The 16,234-nt window shown below is 54.4% G+C and overlaps 9 protein-coding genes across 9 annotated transcripts; 5 read left to right on the top strand and 4 right to left on the bottom strand.

Moving 5' to 3' along the window:
* Nucleotides 1-345: 345 nt before the first annotated feature.
* Nucleotides 346-3,024, bottom strand: AB675_6217 (Protein kinase domain-containing protein ppk32; the record flags this gene model as incomplete). Its single annotated transcript, XM_018146493.1, has 1 exon — nucleotides 346-3,024. One exon carries the CDS (start codon nucleotides 3,022-3,024, stop codon nucleotides 346-348), a length of 2,679 nt encoding a protein of 892 aa, XP_018003862.1.
* Nucleotides 3,025-3,709: 685 nt separating this feature from the next.
* AB675_6216 (uncharacterized protein) lies at nucleotides 3,710-4,015 on the top strand (the record flags this gene model as incomplete). The annotated part of the gene is made up of 1 exon (XM_018146492.1): nucleotides 3,710-4,015. The coding sequence occupies one exon, from the start codon at nucleotides 3,710-3,712 to the stop codon at nucleotides 4,013-4,015; it is 306 nt and encodes a 101-aa protein (XP_018004022.1).
* A 20-nt stretch (nucleotides 4,016-4,035) lies between these two features.
* Nucleotides 4,036-5,040, top strand: AB675_6215 (Branched-chain-amino-acid aminotransferase, mitochondrial; the record flags this gene model as incomplete). The annotated part of the gene is made up of 1 exon (XM_018146491.1): nucleotides 4,036-5,040. One exon carries the CDS (start codon nucleotides 4,036-4,038, stop codon nucleotides 5,038-5,040), a length of 1,005 nt encoding a protein of 334 aa, XP_018003785.1.
* A 500-nt stretch (nucleotides 5,041-5,540) lies between these two features.
* Nucleotides 5,541-7,286, bottom strand: AB675_6214 (Ribosome-associated complex subunit SSZ1; the record flags this gene model as incomplete). The annotated part of the gene is made up of 1 exon (XM_018146490.1): nucleotides 5,541-7,286. The coding sequence occupies one exon, from the start codon at nucleotides 7,284-7,286 to the stop codon at nucleotides 5,541-5,543; it is 1,746 nt and encodes a 581-aa protein (XP_018003992.1).
* Nucleotides 7,287-7,606: 320 nt separating this feature from the next.
* Nucleotides 7,607-8,470, top strand: AB675_6213 (Exosome complex component RRP40; the record flags this gene model as incomplete). Its single annotated transcript, XM_018146489.1, has 1 exon — nucleotides 7,607-8,470. The coding sequence occupies one exon, from the start codon at nucleotides 7,607-7,609 to the stop codon at nucleotides 8,468-8,470; it is 864 nt and encodes a 287-aa protein (XP_018003850.1).
* Nucleotides 8,471-8,693: 223 nt separating this feature from the next.
* Nucleotides 8,694-9,878, bottom strand: AB675_6212 (Mitochondrial nicotinamide adenine dinucleotide transporter 1; the record flags this gene model as incomplete). Its single annotated transcript, XM_018146488.1, has 1 exon — nucleotides 8,694-9,878. The coding sequence occupies one exon, from the start codon at nucleotides 9,876-9,878 to the stop codon at nucleotides 8,694-8,696; it is 1,185 nt and encodes a 394-aa protein (XP_018004048.1).
* A 527-nt stretch (nucleotides 9,879-10,405) lies between these two features.
* On the top strand, nucleotides 10,406-10,944 carry AB675_6211 (Cytochrome b-c1 complex subunit 7; the record flags this gene model as incomplete). Its single annotated transcript, XM_018146487.1, has 4 exons — nucleotides 10,406-10,514; nucleotides 10,569-10,684; nucleotides 10,747-10,800; nucleotides 10,852-10,944. The coding sequence occupies 4 exons, from the start codon at nucleotides 10,406-10,408 to the stop codon at nucleotides 10,942-10,944; spliced, it is 372 nt and encodes a 123-aa protein (XP_018003981.1).
* Nucleotides 10,945-11,070: 126 nt separating this feature from the next.
* On the bottom strand, nucleotides 11,071-12,371 carry AB675_6210 (DNA-3-methyladenine glycosylase; the record flags this gene model as incomplete). Its single annotated transcript, XM_018146486.1, has 3 exons — nucleotides 11,071-11,140; nucleotides 11,204-11,250; nucleotides 11,337-12,371. 3 exons carry the CDS (start codon nucleotides 12,369-12,371, stop codon nucleotides 11,071-11,073), a joined length of 1,152 nt encoding a protein of 383 aa, XP_018003657.1.
* A 2,282-nt stretch (nucleotides 12,372-14,653) lies between these two features.
* Nucleotides 14,654-16,039, top strand: AB675_6209 (Protein ecm33; the record flags this gene model as incomplete). Its single annotated transcript, XM_018146484.1, has 5 exons — nucleotides 14,654-14,708; nucleotides 14,762-14,869; nucleotides 14,918-15,112; nucleotides 15,162-15,702; nucleotides 15,751-16,039. 5 exons carry the CDS (start codon nucleotides 14,654-14,656, stop codon nucleotides 16,037-16,039), a joined length of 1,188 nt encoding a protein of 395 aa, XP_018003767.1.
* Nucleotides 16,040-16,234: the final 195 nt, after the last annotated feature.

The following is a 16,234-nucleotide window of genomic DNA, read 5'->3' as shown; positions in this document are numbered from 1 at the left end:
TCTGTCTAGGCCATCAGAAAAATGTCCCTTACTTGGTTTTCTTCTCTTGACCGGCGATCCAGAGACTGTGGTCTGTGCTCAGGACTTGACGGAAGCGACAAAGCATTGTCAGATACAGGCATTGTTCTGCGCTTTGGGCAGCTCCCGATCAATATTGTGCTCGGCCGAATCCGGAAACATCGTCTCGAACCGAGAGTGACGCGCGTCTCAGAGAGATCAATGACTGTAAAGGTTGTTTGCGGAGTCCAGCATCTTGGACGCAGCACCCGTCGTGGAGAGGCATTGTAACAGGATGTCTTTCATAAGAAAAGATCGCGACTCCAATGTATTGGACCCTACGCAGAATCACAGCAGCGACTGGTACTTATCCAATCCACTCTTCTGGGCCTGAAAAGCCTGCGGTACCCCTCTTGGCTGTGGCTGCAGTACGCTCAAAGGATTCTGCTGGGGAACCCTCTGCTGAGGTTGTGCAGATACCGGTGCAGACGGAGGTGGTGCGATATTGTAGTTCGGCTGCTGCCAAGCCGTATTGCTGAATGTCGGGTTGCTGGGTGGAGGTGGCAGGATCGGAGGAGATGCCAGCCCGGAGCGCTGTTGCGAAGATGCCAATGCTGGACTTGTGACAGCAGCCACACCATAGCTAGGCGATTGCAATGGTCGAGTCGCCGGTTGATTCCATGTTGAACCGCTCGTAGAAGGCTGCAAAGACGGAAATGATGCCGCCGAGACATCTGGTGTGACTGAGCGCGAAGGAGCTTGAGGTTGTAGTGCCGTCATATTTGGTGTGAATGAGCGCTGGGGTTGCGAGACAACCCCTGGATTGTTGGTCGAGGACCAAGAAAACGTGGGTGGATTCTGCGTGAGCCTTTCTCCATCGCTCAATGCTCCCGCGAAAGGATCATTCCGTGTTGCGGTTTTGTTGCCCAGAACCAGCTTAGCAAAGTCGTCTTCGTTGCCCGTTGCCTGCGTGGAGCCCGCCCCAGCAAAGCCGTTGCTGACGGGAGCTGCGGAAGAAGCACTTCGAGACTCAGAGACCGCCCGACCAGTACCCAGCTCTTGCAATTTGCGCACCTGCTCTTTCTCAATCTTTCCCGAGATGGCCTTGATGACTTGCATGAAAGATTGAAACTGCGCTAGATCCAGTAGCGGACCAAGAGCAAACGTCCACAGGACTGGTAGAACCTCTGTGGCGAGGAACTCTGCATCGGCTGCTTGGCCAACCTGGCGGAACACCTTGAGCGCCGCTAGCATCACAGCGGGCTCCTTGGTTTTGATGCCTTTCAGCAGAGGCACCACTTTCTCCTGCATCGTAAATTTGTCCAGACTGGATATATTCTTGTCGTGCTGCTCGTTTTCCATTCGACCGGACAGGTCGTCAGGGCGTGACATACTGGCTGACGAGACACCACATAGCACGCCAAGGGCCTCCAGACCGCGAACCTTAATGCTTAGGCTGGAAGTCTTCGCGAAGACATTGGCTACGATTGGAAAGAGCTCGTGCTTGACGGTCGAGAAGTCGATCAGAGGTAAGATGACTGGTACAGTCTGGAGAGCCGCGTCTGTCAGAGAGTGTGTCGTCGACTCCATGGCTACCTGCACAATTGGCAATACATCGTCCTTGAACTGCTTGGCGGTACAATTGTCTGCAAGCAGCTTGATGTTCTCAAGAATCACTAGAAGGGCAGCTTCCCTGCTAGTGTCACGTTCCTCGGACTTCGATTTTGCTAAAAACACTTCTTTCACTTGCGGTAGGACCTTGTCAGACACGGCTTCTTTGCTGTTTGGTATTGCTTTGACGATGGCGAAGATGTTCTGAAGGATCAATGCTAGCAAATCTCTGTCTTTCATCTCATCAAGTAAAGCCGATAGGACCTTCTTTCCGAGCACTGATGGTGGAAACTGTGGCATTACTCGACCCAAACCACGCATGAACTGTGATTTCTCAGCTGGAGTCTTTGCTGGTAGAGCATCGAGGAAGCGCATGGTGTTGACAAGGATGTTGTCGAAATACTCTGACTGCTGGAACTCGGTTGCTGTCATCCTCGACGCAGGCCGTCTGGCTAGGACACGCGGCAGAGTCGAAGCAAGCTCTCTCGGCAACTGATTTGCAGAAAGATAGTTGTTGCTTGGGTTCGGCACAGTACTCGTTGTACTGCATATCTTTTTGTAAGCGGACTGACTGCCATTCGTCTCGAAGGGTGATGTGTGCGGCTTTCGGTAGCATGCCAAGAGCACGAGTCCGAGTGAAAAGATGTCGGCGGCAAAGGTGACATTCGCATCGAGCACAAAGTCTGGAGAAGTGTAGTCCATATCCAGTTGAACACTTCGTGGAATTCTCTGATCGTGATGAAGGACTTCACTCAACGATATCTGCGGTATTGACTGGTGTCCTTCGGCACCGTCGGCTGGTCCTGCGAAGCCCAGACCGGAGATCTTCCAGTCTGATTTTGCGTTGACGAAGACAGCGTCGGGATTGAAGTTCCCATGGACTAGTTTCGCAGAGTCATGTAGGAACTCCAGACCCTTGGCCACCTGCAAAAGGCCCTTTTGGACTTCAAGCTCATCTAGCTCAACGGTCCGGAAGGCCTGCGAATTCCTCTCTGAACGCGATCGATTGCCCGAGGACTCCGCCGCATCCTTTTGAGCAAGGATACCCCCAAGGGAGGCGACCACTGGCTCAGTAGCGAACATCAGCCCTCCGCTACGAGTCTCTTCTACCGGCTCAACTAGCTGGAGGACTGAGGGATGGCGTAATCGTGCTAGACTGCTGGCCTCCTTCTTGAGCCGCTCGACGACTTCATCTTGGACTTTCCGAATCGAAGTCGCACTTGACCTGGCTCCAAAACCGTCACTGCGGACTTCAAGTGATTCGCGCTTGAAGACGAAGATCGAGGCCTGGGCATTAGTGCTCTTCTTCTTGGCGTCGAATATCGTCCAAACTCCTGCTGTCGCTGTGGGTTGTTTTGATACCTCGTAATTTGCGGTGATGTTTGAGTTGAATGACTTGAAAGCAGAGGAGAACATGGTGAGGGCTGTGGCAGTCGCAACTGTCCGCCTCGCCAAGATCACGGAACGCTCATCGGCGCCCCGGCCGCCTCATCCCCAGCGCCAGACACGGCTCACCATGCACAGATGAGTCGTGCAATTGCAATCGACCAGCCGTGCTCTGTCAATGTCGTGCATCAATGTGACACAGAATGCAGTCGTGCCAAGGGCGGCGGCTTCTTCAGCTGAAGGGCGTAGGATTGCCTCTATGTCGAGCGACCCTTCACATAATTCGTCTTGAATGCCTTCCGTTTCGAGTTGGTTATTGACTTGAGTGTGATCGCTCAGCGCTTCAGTGATCCTGCGACTTCGGAATCGGCCTCGACGTTCGCGCTCGATATCGTGGCCTGAACTCCAACTTCAGCCGTTGATAACCCAGGACCCGAGCTTGGCAGTGGAATGCGGAGAAAGCGAGACCGGAGGCTCGGACCTGGCTCCGAAAGTTCGACTCGCGTGGGAGCTTTTTTGACATGGCTCGTTGATGCTTATGGACGACGGTTATTGACGGTCCTACGCCTTTCCTACAGTCAATTTCATGCCCTGACGTACAGATAGCAAGTTAGGACTCATAACCTCAATCGACTAGCCACCGACGCCTAGATAAGAGCACGTCCTACGGCTTTGCGTCTCTTCCATGGTGCTCAGATAGCCCGCCGTCACAGTCATGCTTCCTCGATTACTGCGGTGTGCTTGCACACCCTCGACTCTAAGAACCGCCACACAACTCGGTGCTAGCACCGCAACCAGACTACAGACCAGGAACTTTGCTACATCATGGCAGAGGAGGAATCTCTACGCAGACGACGAGCTCATGTCGCGGCTGCCAGACGTCGATCCCTCCAAGCTCACCGTCACCGAGACCATCACACCCAAACAACTCGTCCCTAATCAGGACCTCGTCTTTGGGCGCACATTCACAGGCATGTCCACCGCCGATCACCCCATACCATGCCCTGAGGCCAACCACTAACGTCCTCACCCCCAGACCACATGCTCTCCCTCGAATGGACGGCCTCCGACGGCTGGCATGCACCCCGAATAACCCCCTACCAAAACCTCTCCCTCGACCCAGCAACCTGCGTCTTCCACTACGCCTTCGAAGCCTTCGAGGGCATGAAAGCCTACAAAGACCCCCAAGGCAATCTGCGCCTCTTCCGCCCCGATAAAAACATGCAACGCCTAAACAAATCCTCCGCCCGCATCGCCCTCCCCACCTTCTCCGGCTCCGCCGTCATCTCCCTAATCGGCGAACTCTGCAAGCTCGACTCCCGCTTCATCCCCTCCGAAAAGGGCTACTCCCTCTACCTCCGTCCCACCATGATCGGCACCCAACGCACCCTCGGCGTCGGCCCACCGGGCTCCGCACTCCTCTACGTGATCGCCTCCCCTGTCGGCCCTTACTACCCAACGGGCTTCAAAGCCATCTCGCTCGAAGCAACAGACTACGCCGTCCGCGCCTGGCCCGGCGGCGTAGGCGACAAGAAACTCGGCGCAAACTATGCGCCCTGCATCCTGCCACAACTCAAAGCCGCGAAAAAGGGCCTCCACCAGAACCTCTGGCTCTTCGGCCCCGAAGAATACATCACCGAAGTCGGCACAATGAACCTCTTCATCGCCCTCAAAAACCCTGAAACAGGCAAGAAAGAACTCGCTACCGCGCCTCTGGACGGCACAATCCTCGAAGGGGTAACGCGCGACTCCATCCTCCAACTCGCGCGCGAGCGCCTCATTCCCGAGGGCTGGGACGTGACTGAACGCTACGTGAAAATGCAAGAACTCGCCGACGCAGAAGCAGATGGGCGCTTAATCGAGGTTTTCGGTGCGGGCACGGCGGCGATTGTGGCACCCGTAAGGAAAATCAGCTGGAAAGACAGGATGATCGACTGCGGTCTGAAGGAGACAGAGGAGGCAGGGGAGCTGGCGATGCGCATGAAGGGATGGATGGAGGGGATTCAGTATGGCGAGGAGGAGCATGAGTGGAGTTGGAAGGTTTGATGCTGTGGTCGTGCGTTCGCATGTGCTGTGCTGTGTTGTGCTGTGCTGAGCGGTTTTGCGAGCGATTTTGATCGTGGCGAACTCCAGAAGGAAAGCTCCTGAGCCGAGACAACTCGCTTTTTCATGAGGACGATCCTATTCTGTTCTGAAGTGGAAAGCAGAATGCTCCCCCCAGCGGTTTCTAGACAGAAGGGCACGGCAAGCCTCTGAATTGTCAGAGCAAAGTATGGATGTTCATACAAAGACAGAGCTCGAGCGAAAAGTATGGGTGGACGGGGCTGAAATTCGATGGATAATAAAAATCTATTCGAGTCTCGCATAGGACATCTACCCAAGCAAGAAAGATATCGTCCTAACGTTTGATTTTCACTCCTCGCAATGCAGTACTTGGGTCCGCCCTCGACCTCGTCTCTTTGTCCACCGTTCACGTGTGGCCCGCCTTGCCAGGGACCCTGGGCCACAAAGCACAGGTCTTGACCTCACCTGCGCCATCAGACTGCTCAAGCATGCCCGTTCTCCTGGACAGCCGGCTTCCCCAAAGTCCCCCTAACACCTCCCTTACCGCCCTTCTCCCTCGCCGTAACCGCCACACTCATATCCGCATCGACATGCACGGTAACCTCCACCTTCCCGCCCTTCTTCACGCCCCGCACGACCGCTTCCGCCAGTGTCCTTTTCGAACGCCATACTTTGGAGCGTGTTGGTTCTTCTTCTTCCTCTTCTGAGTCGTCATCATCGCCGTCCGAGTCATCCTCACCCTTAGTGCCGTTCTCCTTTGGTGCTTTTGGTTCCGGCTGCGTGACTTCAATCTCCCGCTCGCCTTCTACAACCCGCACAAGCACGTCTCCACCGTCCTTCGGCGCACTGATTGTAATTGTCCGTCTCGCAGGGGCCGCTGTGGCAGGGGGGATGACGGTCGTGAAGCTGTCCTCGGGCTGCCCACTAACCACCACGCCGATCGCGCTACTCAGATGTGGCGTCACGGTGATCATCTCGTGGGTCGACTGCTCGATGTCTTCCTTCTCAAACTCTTGGATCAGGTTCGCTTGGAGGGCGGCGCCGCGCGCGCTTAGCTCGGAGGGGTTCAGCGCCGAGGTCGAGGTCGCGGGAGCGAGTACCGTCGTATTTTCACCAAAGAGAGACTGGATATTATTTGCGATGCGCGGCGTGTGGGATGTGCCACCGGCCATGACGACCTCGTCGATGTCGAGCACGTCGAGCTCGGCTTTGCGGAGGCACTCTTCGATCAAGGCCGTGAAGCGGGCAAAGGTCTTGGAGGCGAGGAGATCGTAGCGCGTGCGGTTGATGGTGCTGCGGAAGTCGATGCCGTCGGCGAGGGACTCGACAGAGAACGTCGCGGTGGCTGATTGTGAGAGGGTCTTTTTCACGGACTCAGACTCAAGTCTTAGTTTAGCCAGGCCGCGAGGATCCTTGCGCGGGTCGGATTTGTGTTTCTTCTCAAACTCTTTAGCAAAGTAGTCCATCAGGACGGTGTCGAGTTGGGAACCGCCGAGGTCGTAGTCGTGGGCAGTGGAGAGGACGCTGTACATGCCGCCGCGCGAGGCAATGATAGCGACGTCGGAGCGGTTGCCGCCAAAGTCACAGACGACGACGAGCTTGTCTGATATGGGGCCGTCGGTGGCGCGGGAGTCGTAGGCAAGCAGGGCGGCGATGGGCTCGGGGATGAACTGGAGGATCTCGACGTTTGTGTTGACCGCGGCGGCTGTGAGGGCGGCTTTTTGCTCGTCGCTAGTGTCGGTGGTAATGGCGAGGACGGCGGATGTGACGGTCTTGCCAGAGAAGTCAGAGGCTGAGTTCTTCAATCGTGTCAAGTGCCTGGTTGCGATCTCTGAAACAGAGACGTTGTTGGGTGTCTCGCTCTCGGTGTCGTGCACCGAAAAGGCGACGGTGCCATTTGCCTCCAATGGGTGTGCTGAGTTCTGTGCAGGCGTAGGGTCTATCGACTTGTAGTCTTTGCCTAGGTAGTCTCTGAAGTAGGCAACGGTGTTCTTGCTGTTCCGGATCAGTTGCGACTTGGCCTGTGTGCCGTGGTATTCTTCGCCGTCGATGTACGAGAGGATCGAGGGGATCTGTCGGTCGCCTTCCTCGTTCGCGATGACTTCGACTTTGCCCTCGCCGGAGATGTGGGCTATCGAGCTGTAGGAGTTGCCAAATGAAATACCAATGGCATACTGTTGTGTGGTCGAGGTGGTGCCCGCCGTGGGGTCTGACGTTTCTTCTCTCATGGCTGATGTTGTGAGGGAAAGCCACTCCAAGTGATCTGGGGTCGAAAGGTCAACAGTCGGTCAGGACGAGCTGCGGACAAATTGTTGAGCAAGCAGGGCCACGCAGTAAGGAACAGAGAAAATCGACCACGAGGCTAGGTAAGAATTCACATGTGGTTCAAACTTTCAAAAACTTTTTGACGGTGACAATATTTCAGCGGCCGGACTTAGCCGGATGTAGTGTTTTTGACAACACAACACAGCCTTGCCAAATGCCTACGAACTATCTACCTCATGCTCTCTTCACACTCTAGAGACCCTCTGAACGGCGGATTTTCGAGATGGCGACCGCTCAGATCTTCCTCCCCGGCGACCTCATCCCCGCCTCCCTGCTCCCACCACCACACAAAAAGCGCAAACTCGGCCCTGGCATCCGCCTCCAGCAACACCAAGACCCCAGCACAATCACCACCACCACAACGGTCTCAGAAACATTCACCTCAACCCTCGCCGGTCCCCTGACTATCAATCCCCAAAAACGCACCGCCACCATCATCCCCCACCCAAACACAACCCGCTACAACCCCAAACTCAACGACCTCGTCATCGCCCAAATCACCCGCACCACACAGGACTTCTACCACGTCTCCCTCTCCCCACACGGCGCAACAGCGATCTTGGCTCAACTAAATTTCGAAGGCGCAACGAAGAAGACCCGCCCAAAGCTCGAGTCCGGGGATCTGGTTTACGCAAGGGTGGTTTTCGTGGGCGCGGAGGGAGCAGGAATGGAGGTTGAGGTTAGTTGTGTGGATGCGCAGACGGGTAAGGCGGGAGGAGAGGGGTTGGGCGTGCTGGGAGGTGCGAGTGGTGGCGGCGGTGTAGGCACACCCGCAGTCGTAAGCACGGGGATGGTGTTTGACGTGAGTGTCGGTCTGGCGGAGAGGATATTGCGGAAGGAGGAAGGGATCGAGTTCTTAGCCGAGCTGGGCGGGAAGCTAGAGGGCGGGTTTGAGGTGTGCGTGGGTAGGAATGGGAGGGTGTGGGTCGATGGTGGTGAGGGGAGTAGTGGGGTGAGAGGGACTTGTGCGGTCGGAAGGTGTTTGAGGGAGGTGGATGAGCGCTATAGGAGAGGCGAGGGGTGGATGGATGCGAAGGCGCAGAAAAAGATGGTGTCGAGGATTTTGGGGGAGTTTGGGTTGGGATGAGCACTGGAAAGACAATTGAAGGGGTTATCATCATTGATCGCTCGATTCCAGATACGACGCCTTTTCCCTCTGCGGTCCTTCTATCGCCGCTTCACGGAACCACGAAATGTGTAACACAGTGTCAGAGTCAGCCCCAATTGAGACTCCGCCGTTCATAACTTCAGCAGTGCCTTGTGTCTGAGTGGCCCTCAACGGGCGGTCGCCAGTCCACGACTTCGCCAATTTAGACCGGCTGACCCTCTCCCTTAATTTTCTTCTCTCCCTCAATCTGCAACTCCTGTATCCCATGCTGTAGATACTCATACGTCAACATCGTGGTCATCGCCGCCGGCACCGCCCTCACGAGGTTCACTCCGATTCCTGCGTAGAACGCCCTCCATCCTTCTTCCGCCAGCATCACCTTACAAGTATGCAACACTCCCTTGTACCTCCTCACGGAACGCATGCCATCCGAGCTCATCACATTCGATTGCCGCTGCTGTGTCTGTAGCCGCGTCCGGATGACTTCATGCGGGTATGTCGCGGTACTGGCGCAAACCTTGCTGAGGAACGTGGCCGCTGAGATGCCGACGAAGTGACTACTGCCGTCGGTGGGGTGTTCGCCCATGCCGTAGCCGGTGAACTTCATTTTGAACCATTCGTACAGTGGGAATTGCACGGCGACGTGGGTCAAGCCTAAGAGGGCTGGTGTCAGGCCGGAATAGAACGATCTGATGCCTTCGGCCTTCCACATCTTCTGCGCGGCGTCCAATGTTGAGGTGTAGTGCCATGGAGCTCGCATCATGCCGTCCGTGGTCGATCTGCTGCTCTGTGACATCAAGCGTGTCTTAATCACCCATATCGGATTGGTCAGCACTGTTGAACATGCCCCGGCGGTCAGGGATGAGTAGCAGCGAGCTATCCACCAGCTTCCACACTTGTCGTAGTAGAATTCGCGGGTATTCTCATAGACGGTCAAGTACACAGCCCAAGTCGGCAAGTATCCCATCAGCATAGGTCCCAAGCCACGATACATGCCGCGTAATCCTTCTTCTCTCCATATTGTTGAGCCCGTGCCAAATATGCCGCGATAGACCTGAGATGAGGGGAGTAGGTGTGACTTGTTCCGTGTAGCGTTTGCGAAACCTCCTTGTGCTTGCAGCTTGGTCTTAATCACATCGAGTGGACAGGTGACTATGCCGGACGCTAGACCAGCTCCTGCACCGCAGATAGGACTGATGTACGCCTTCGGAAGCGATGTCGAGTAAATCTGTATTCTAGACACGAAAGCTGAGTCTGTGGATGGTGAAGACATTGTGTCTGGGTTTGCGGTGTTGGCGTAAGTGTCGCTGCGGTCGGTCGCATATTGGGAGGTGGTCGTTGGGGGCAGTATCACCGGTTGGGGAGCGTGGTCGCGGTCGAAGGACATGTCACGCTGCTCAGAGATAGGTGACTAGACCATGATGCGAGCGTTGGTTGGTGCTTGATTGAAGATCGGTGGTCGTCGGTGACTCGAGTTGTTTGTGAGAGGTACCAGTTGGCTGACCTCCGCTTCACCGTCCCCGGCAGAATGGGCACAACTTTGAAGCGGGGCTGGCCGCCGTGCCCTCAGGTGAGGGAGTCTCAGGCAATGCAGAATGCCATTTATCAGCTTACAAAGTCAATAGTAGCTGTACAAAGCAACAGATGATGTTCAGTGTGAGCTTAATGTAGGTTGCGTGAGCTGTTATAGTTGTACGGTGTAGATACGAAGGTGCGTGAGAGGGTTGAGCGTGCGGAGGAGGATGATGCAGCGCCGGGTGGATCTTGCTCTCGCTCGGAATCGCCTGCCAAGACATTTGCCAGAAGCTCCAAAGAAGGGAAAGACTGCGCTCAGGTCCCTAGCTCAAAGGTACGGAACCTCAAAGATCGAAACCTCGACACAACCATTTTGCGGCCCTCCACCCTCAGAACACCATGTCGGGCCCCTCCTTCGCTCCATACGTTCTGCGTCGACCATGGCTCAAGCGGTGGATGATGCCGCTGGCGAATTGGTACGCTGATGCAGCTGGCTACAGAAGACTGGGTAAATGACGATTCGATGTACATATCTCGCGGCAAGCTCTCTGACACATGCTAGGGCTGCGCGCCGACGACCTCATTCCCGAAGAGAACGATACAGTGCAGCTTGCGCTCAAGCGACTGCCGCCCAAGGAGGCATATGATCGCATCTTTCGTCTGAGGAGAGCTTTTCAGGTACACACTTTTTTTTCGGAACGACAGGGAGAAGCTAGGACGGCGAGACTGACGTGCGGCAGTGTTCCATTTCACATCAATTATTACCGCGGGAGGAGCAGACGAAGCCAGAGGATGTATGTTGCAGCAGGAAAGAGAGCTTTGAAGGGTCGACTAACGTGCCGTAGGACTACGAATACCTAACACCCATCATCAAGGAAATCGAAGCAGCAGCGAAGGAGAGAGCGGATCTGGAGTCCATGAAGGTACAGCGGAAGTAGATCATGTCTCTAGCACGACGGCGTTTTCTAGAGGATGGCAGTGAGAATGCAGCCTCGCACATGAGTATTTGTACATGAGCTCATAAGACCTCGAGTTCCAATGACAGGGCGGTGTAAGCTTTTGTGTCACTGTTGCATGACATCGACATCGACTTCTTCTACTCTCCACATGAACCATGAGAATATTGAGCGGTATCTGTGAACGTGTCAGTACTCATTGCCAGGTCGAGGAGGTGGTCGGAATTTTGGGGCGCCTCACGGGGCGAACGGGGCGCTCTTGTCCAGCATTTCCTGTTCTGACATATACTGTCCAGTGTATTAGCACAGACTTCCTCAAAGATCGACCGGAAGATCAAGCAGCGACACAAATACGTCGAGCTACAGCGACTCACCTTCCATTTGCCACCACCTTTGGCCTTCAGCTTCTTCACGTCTTTGCCGAAAAACGCCGCCATTCCTCTCTGAATCCCCAAATCGCCCGTCGAAAGTATGTCGGCGCGCTTGAGCCCAAACATCATGAACATCTCCACACTCCACTTGCCCAGTCCTCTGACCGCAATCAACTTCTCCATCACCTCCTCATCCGTCCCCTTCATCAGCATGTCATTGGTCAATTCTCCTGTCGTGAACTTCTCGGCTAGTCCTTGGATGTACTCTGCTTTTCGTTCTGATAGCCCTGCCAACCTCAATCTTGGAATCGGAGTCTTAGCGACAACAGCTGGCGTCGGAAAGCCGGCGTTTGCGGCACCCTCTTCCGCGAAAAGTCCAATGAACTTGTTCTTGATCGACCTAGCAGCTGCTCCGGAGACTTGCTGGCCCATAATGCCGCTTGCAAGGGACCGGAAGGGGTCGATCTTCTCGGCTAGGCCTTTGGCAGAGAAGATTGCACACTGATGTTTTGCGATTAGAGGTGCCATGTTCGAGTCTACGCTGATGAGGTGTGCGTACGCCTTGTCGAGTAGTGAACCAGTAGTTGCTGTAGGACGAGGCAGACCAGTCTTGGAAGGTGATGAGTCGGGAAGGCCATTGGTGTAGGCTACCGTCTGAGTCCCGCCTGGAGTGACAAGGGCGGCATTAGTGATGTGTGGTTCCACGGGTCGGTCCTCGGGAGGTGGCGTGGCGTCATCTATGTCTCCTGTAGAGTATGGAGCGCGCATCACATTGACAAGACTGGGCGTTGGCGTGAGGGGTGGTGGCTCTTTGCCAGCAGCTGCTCTTCGCTTCCGGATTGGTGTTGCCGGTGCTGTAGGCTTCTTGAACACACCGTCGTCCTTTTCGGCTATTGGCGACTTTTCAGAAGCCTTCGCCTTCTTTGTAGCTGTAGCTGCGTCGTCCGAAGTGGCTGCTGGCCTTTTCTTGGTTGCTGGTCCAGTCTCTGCGGAAGTAGTAGTCATATTGGCGGTCCTTGCAGACCGTCGGAGAGACATGGTGACAAATTTCGATCTTAACATGCAGTCTTCGACAAGGAAAGGTACTCACTAAAAGGTACTCACAGCACAGGTGTTGCTCTTGAAGCGACTTGTGGACCAACGCCTGCTCGCGGGCAGTGACGTTCGTCAAAAGCCTGGGGTACAAATAGGTAGTTGTCTTAACTACTACGATTGGCTTATGGCTAAATCCGTAGCTCCGGGGTACGCGCTCTCACGTGCTCACGTAAAGATTCCCATGCCCAAGGTTCCCCTCGTCCTTTCGTTTTCCACAAGATATCTTGAGCAGCTTTCGGCGCAAGTCTCACGGCAAGCGCTCTTCGTGGGCCAGACAGAGGACATGAGTGCAGAGCAGATTATTTTACTAGTACCATCAAATTGTCACGTGGCCGCCGAATTACGAGCTCACCTCGTGTCACGCGTGGCTACCATGTCGTTGGTAAAGTGTAACAGCGGCATGGTTTTCGAGTCCATGCACCGAGTGAGCGAATATGAGGCTGATCATAAGCAATGTTCTCTAGCCAACACGAAATATCGCGGATTGAGGAACCTCTCCGCACCTCGATAAGGTAGAAGCAACTTCGAGATCCAATCTCGCCGGACCAGGCCCATGTCCGTGAGGTGCGAGGAAATCAAATATTCGATACAAATTCAGCGTGCAACTGCCATCAACGTATGAAGGAGTTTGCATCGTCTCAGTCAGAGACGCAGTGGTCGGTCTTGTGCTGTTGACGCGTCGCTGTAGACCACCAGGAGCTGGGCTCGACGTGTTATCCAAGAGCAAAGGGACTGTACACGCGGCGAGATTTTGGTTTGGTACATGGTCCGGATGTGTGGGAACATGCAGAAAATGTAAAATACCCACCCTGCCGGTAACCTGCATTTTCCGGACCGCGATCTGTTTGAGCGAGGGACGAGACCTGTGGCGCAGCGATCAGTCATGAAGCATTTCTTGTTTATTCTTCGTGGTTTTCGTGTCAATGCCGTGCATTGTTGCTGCATTGAGTCGACGACATCATGACCTTGGAGCGGAGATTCTATGCAGGCCTCGAAGGGTGGGTCGGAGATGCGAACCGAAGCTAGCAATCAGCACGATTTGGCCAAGCGAGGTGTTAGCCAGATATCATATATTGGCAATCACGTTAAGAGCGATGTGCATTCCGGTCTGCAGTCTCGCATGTGCTCTGCATCTGGCCGGTGTGCTGGAAGGTCGTGCACGGTGGCAACGTGGGCGCGGTCTTTGCCACAGTCTTTGGCCTATGTAGTATGGACTGCCGTTCGTGGTGGTATCTTGATGAAAAGATTGTTGAGCGGCTGTCTCAGATTATCGGCAGGGAATGGCACCAGGCAGTTGATGGACTATCAATGATTCGTCGGGCGGCTTGTGTTGTGGAGGACATGGGGGTTCTTCATGCAGACAGACCTCTTGTCGAGTATAGACTTGCATGACAAGCTTACGAACACCGCAATATCCGCAGCGTCAATTCGTGTTTCGTCTTTCGCCCAGAGAAGTCGTCTCCTTCTCCTTGCATGCACGATCAGTCTGGTGAACTTTTCTTGCTGGGCTGGATGTGGCAGGATGGCTTGCTGCCAACCTTGAGCGAAATGTTAAAATGCAGGTCCACCCTCCGGCATGAGATCGCTCATGGCCGAATCACAAGCTTATCTTGCACCACGCTAGGCCTATGTAGTGTAGCACAGACCCACCACTGCAACTGCCAATCCACCGGTAAACATCTACGCGGCTCCTGCCTTTCTCTCCCTGTTCAAGTTTCTCCTGTGTGCACCAGCTTCAACTAGAGTGCGTCTTCTTGTTGCGACATTCTTGTTCCATCTACACATTCTGTTCTTCGCATCTATCGTTCAAGAGCCATTTCAATTGTGTGTTCAAGCCATTTGTTGGTGTAGAAGTTACGTTCACCTTCGCTGCTGCGTTTAGCTAGCATCACGTCGCAGAGTCGCACCTTCCTAGAAAAAAAGTTGAGCAGCAGGAAGTCTCCAGTCAGTTGCATCGACAACGACTTCTTCCTACGACCACATCTTTCTCTCGATTCTCTTTCGACAATCGAAAAGACCACACACAGTCTCTGCCTTTCGACCTCACCGTCGGTCTTCACTGGTCGCCATTATCTGATTAATACTGCATTCCAGGTACGCGCAATGGCCAGCATCCTGATCCTAACCACCTTGAAGCCTCCCACAACCAACCACTTGCAACCTCATATCTTCGTACAGCTACTGACAATAACACTCACAGCTTTCGAGCGGATTCTTATTCTGCAATGGCTTTCCAAAAGTTCATCATTCCCACTCTTGCCTTCGCTGGCGCCGTTGTCGGTACGATCCCCTTGCCGCAAATAGATGGAATTCTCAATTAACAAGGAAAACAGCTCAGTGTGACGGCCCGAGCATCACAATCGCGAGTAGCACGGATGCCGAACAGATCTCGAACTGCAGAACATACGATGGCGATGTCATCATTGACGAGTCTGCCTCAGGTAATTTGAGTCTCTGCCCAGCTCGTTTCGCATACTGACCAAGCTTAGGTACTCTACAGATTAACGGAGTGCAGCAAATCACTGGCTCCCTCACTTGCCTCAATGCCACACAATTGACCTCCATCTCGGCTGACCAGCTGGGTTCTATCGGTGGTACCTTTGATCTCGAGCGTCTCACCATCCTCAGTGGCCTGTCCATGGGCTCTCTGCAAGCTGTCAACGGCATCAAGTTCATCTCGCTGCGTAAGTGCATCATGCATTTGAGACAATTGATCTTTGCTGACTAGCTCAGCTGCTCTTCAGTCCCTCAACTTCGGTTCCGGTGTCCGCCGTGCCAACAATGTCGAGATCTCCGATACAGCTCTGACCAGTCTGTCTGGCATTGAGCTCGAGGCTGTCACGACCATGAACATCAACAACAACCGATACCTGACTGAAGTGGACGTCAACAACCTGGGCAACGTCACTCGCGCCCTGACCTTCGCTGCCAATTCTGCTCAGCTGAAGATTAGCCTGCCCAACCTCGAGTCAGCTGCCAACCTCACCTTCATCAACGTCTCCGATGTCTCCATGCCATCGTTGTCCAAGGTTGGAGGCGCTTTCGGCACCTACTTCGCCACTTTCGAGACCTTCTCCGCCCCCAATCTTACTAGCACTGGCAGTGACCTGGCTTTTGTCTCCTGCGGCATGCTCACCAACCTGTCCTTCCCTCAGCTGACGACCATTGGAGGTGGCTTCCTCATCGCCAACAACTCTCAGCTCGAGACCATCGACCAGTTCCCTCAGCTCAAGACTGTTGCCGGTGCTCTCAACTTCGCTGGTGTCTTTGATAAGTAAGATTTCCCAACATCTATGACTGAACAATGCTGACTGTTAATCAGGGTCACTTTCCCCAAATTGGCCGATGTCCGTGGTGGTGCCGATATCGAGTCCAGCACTCAGGACCAGACTCTTTGCGACGACTTCAAGAAGGCCGCCGACAGCGGTATCATCAAGGGCGACACTTCCTGCAAGGTGAACGAGGCCAACGCCCAGACCAACGGTAGCACCACCTCGTCCGGTGGTGGCTCTTCCTCATCCTCATCAAGCGCTGCTGATGCATCCCTCTTCGATCCCTCCGCTCCTCTCACCGGCCTGAGTGCGCTCATTGCCGCCATCCTCTTCATCTAAAGGAACAAAAATTCAACGAACACACATTTTAGGAGTTATTTGTCGAAACGGACAGGGAAGACTCTAGACTAGCCTAATACTTGACGGGTTGAGCGCACAAGAGTGGCCATCAGCTTTCTCGCATGAAAGCAATGGCGAGAGATACCAGTATCTACCACTTAGCGGGAGGCCCGAGTTAATTGCAAGCGTTCTCTG

The sequence above is a fragment of the Cyphellophora attinorum genome (genome assembly GCF_001299255.1).
Source record: "Cyphellophora attinorum strain CBS 131958 chromosome Unknown Contig4, whole genome shotgun sequence".
NCBI lineage: Eukaryota > Fungi > Ascomycota > Eurotiomycetes > Chaetothyriales > Cyphellophoraceae > Cyphellophora > Cyphellophora attinorum.
This window is presented reverse-complemented; position numbering and strand designations above follow the sequence as displayed.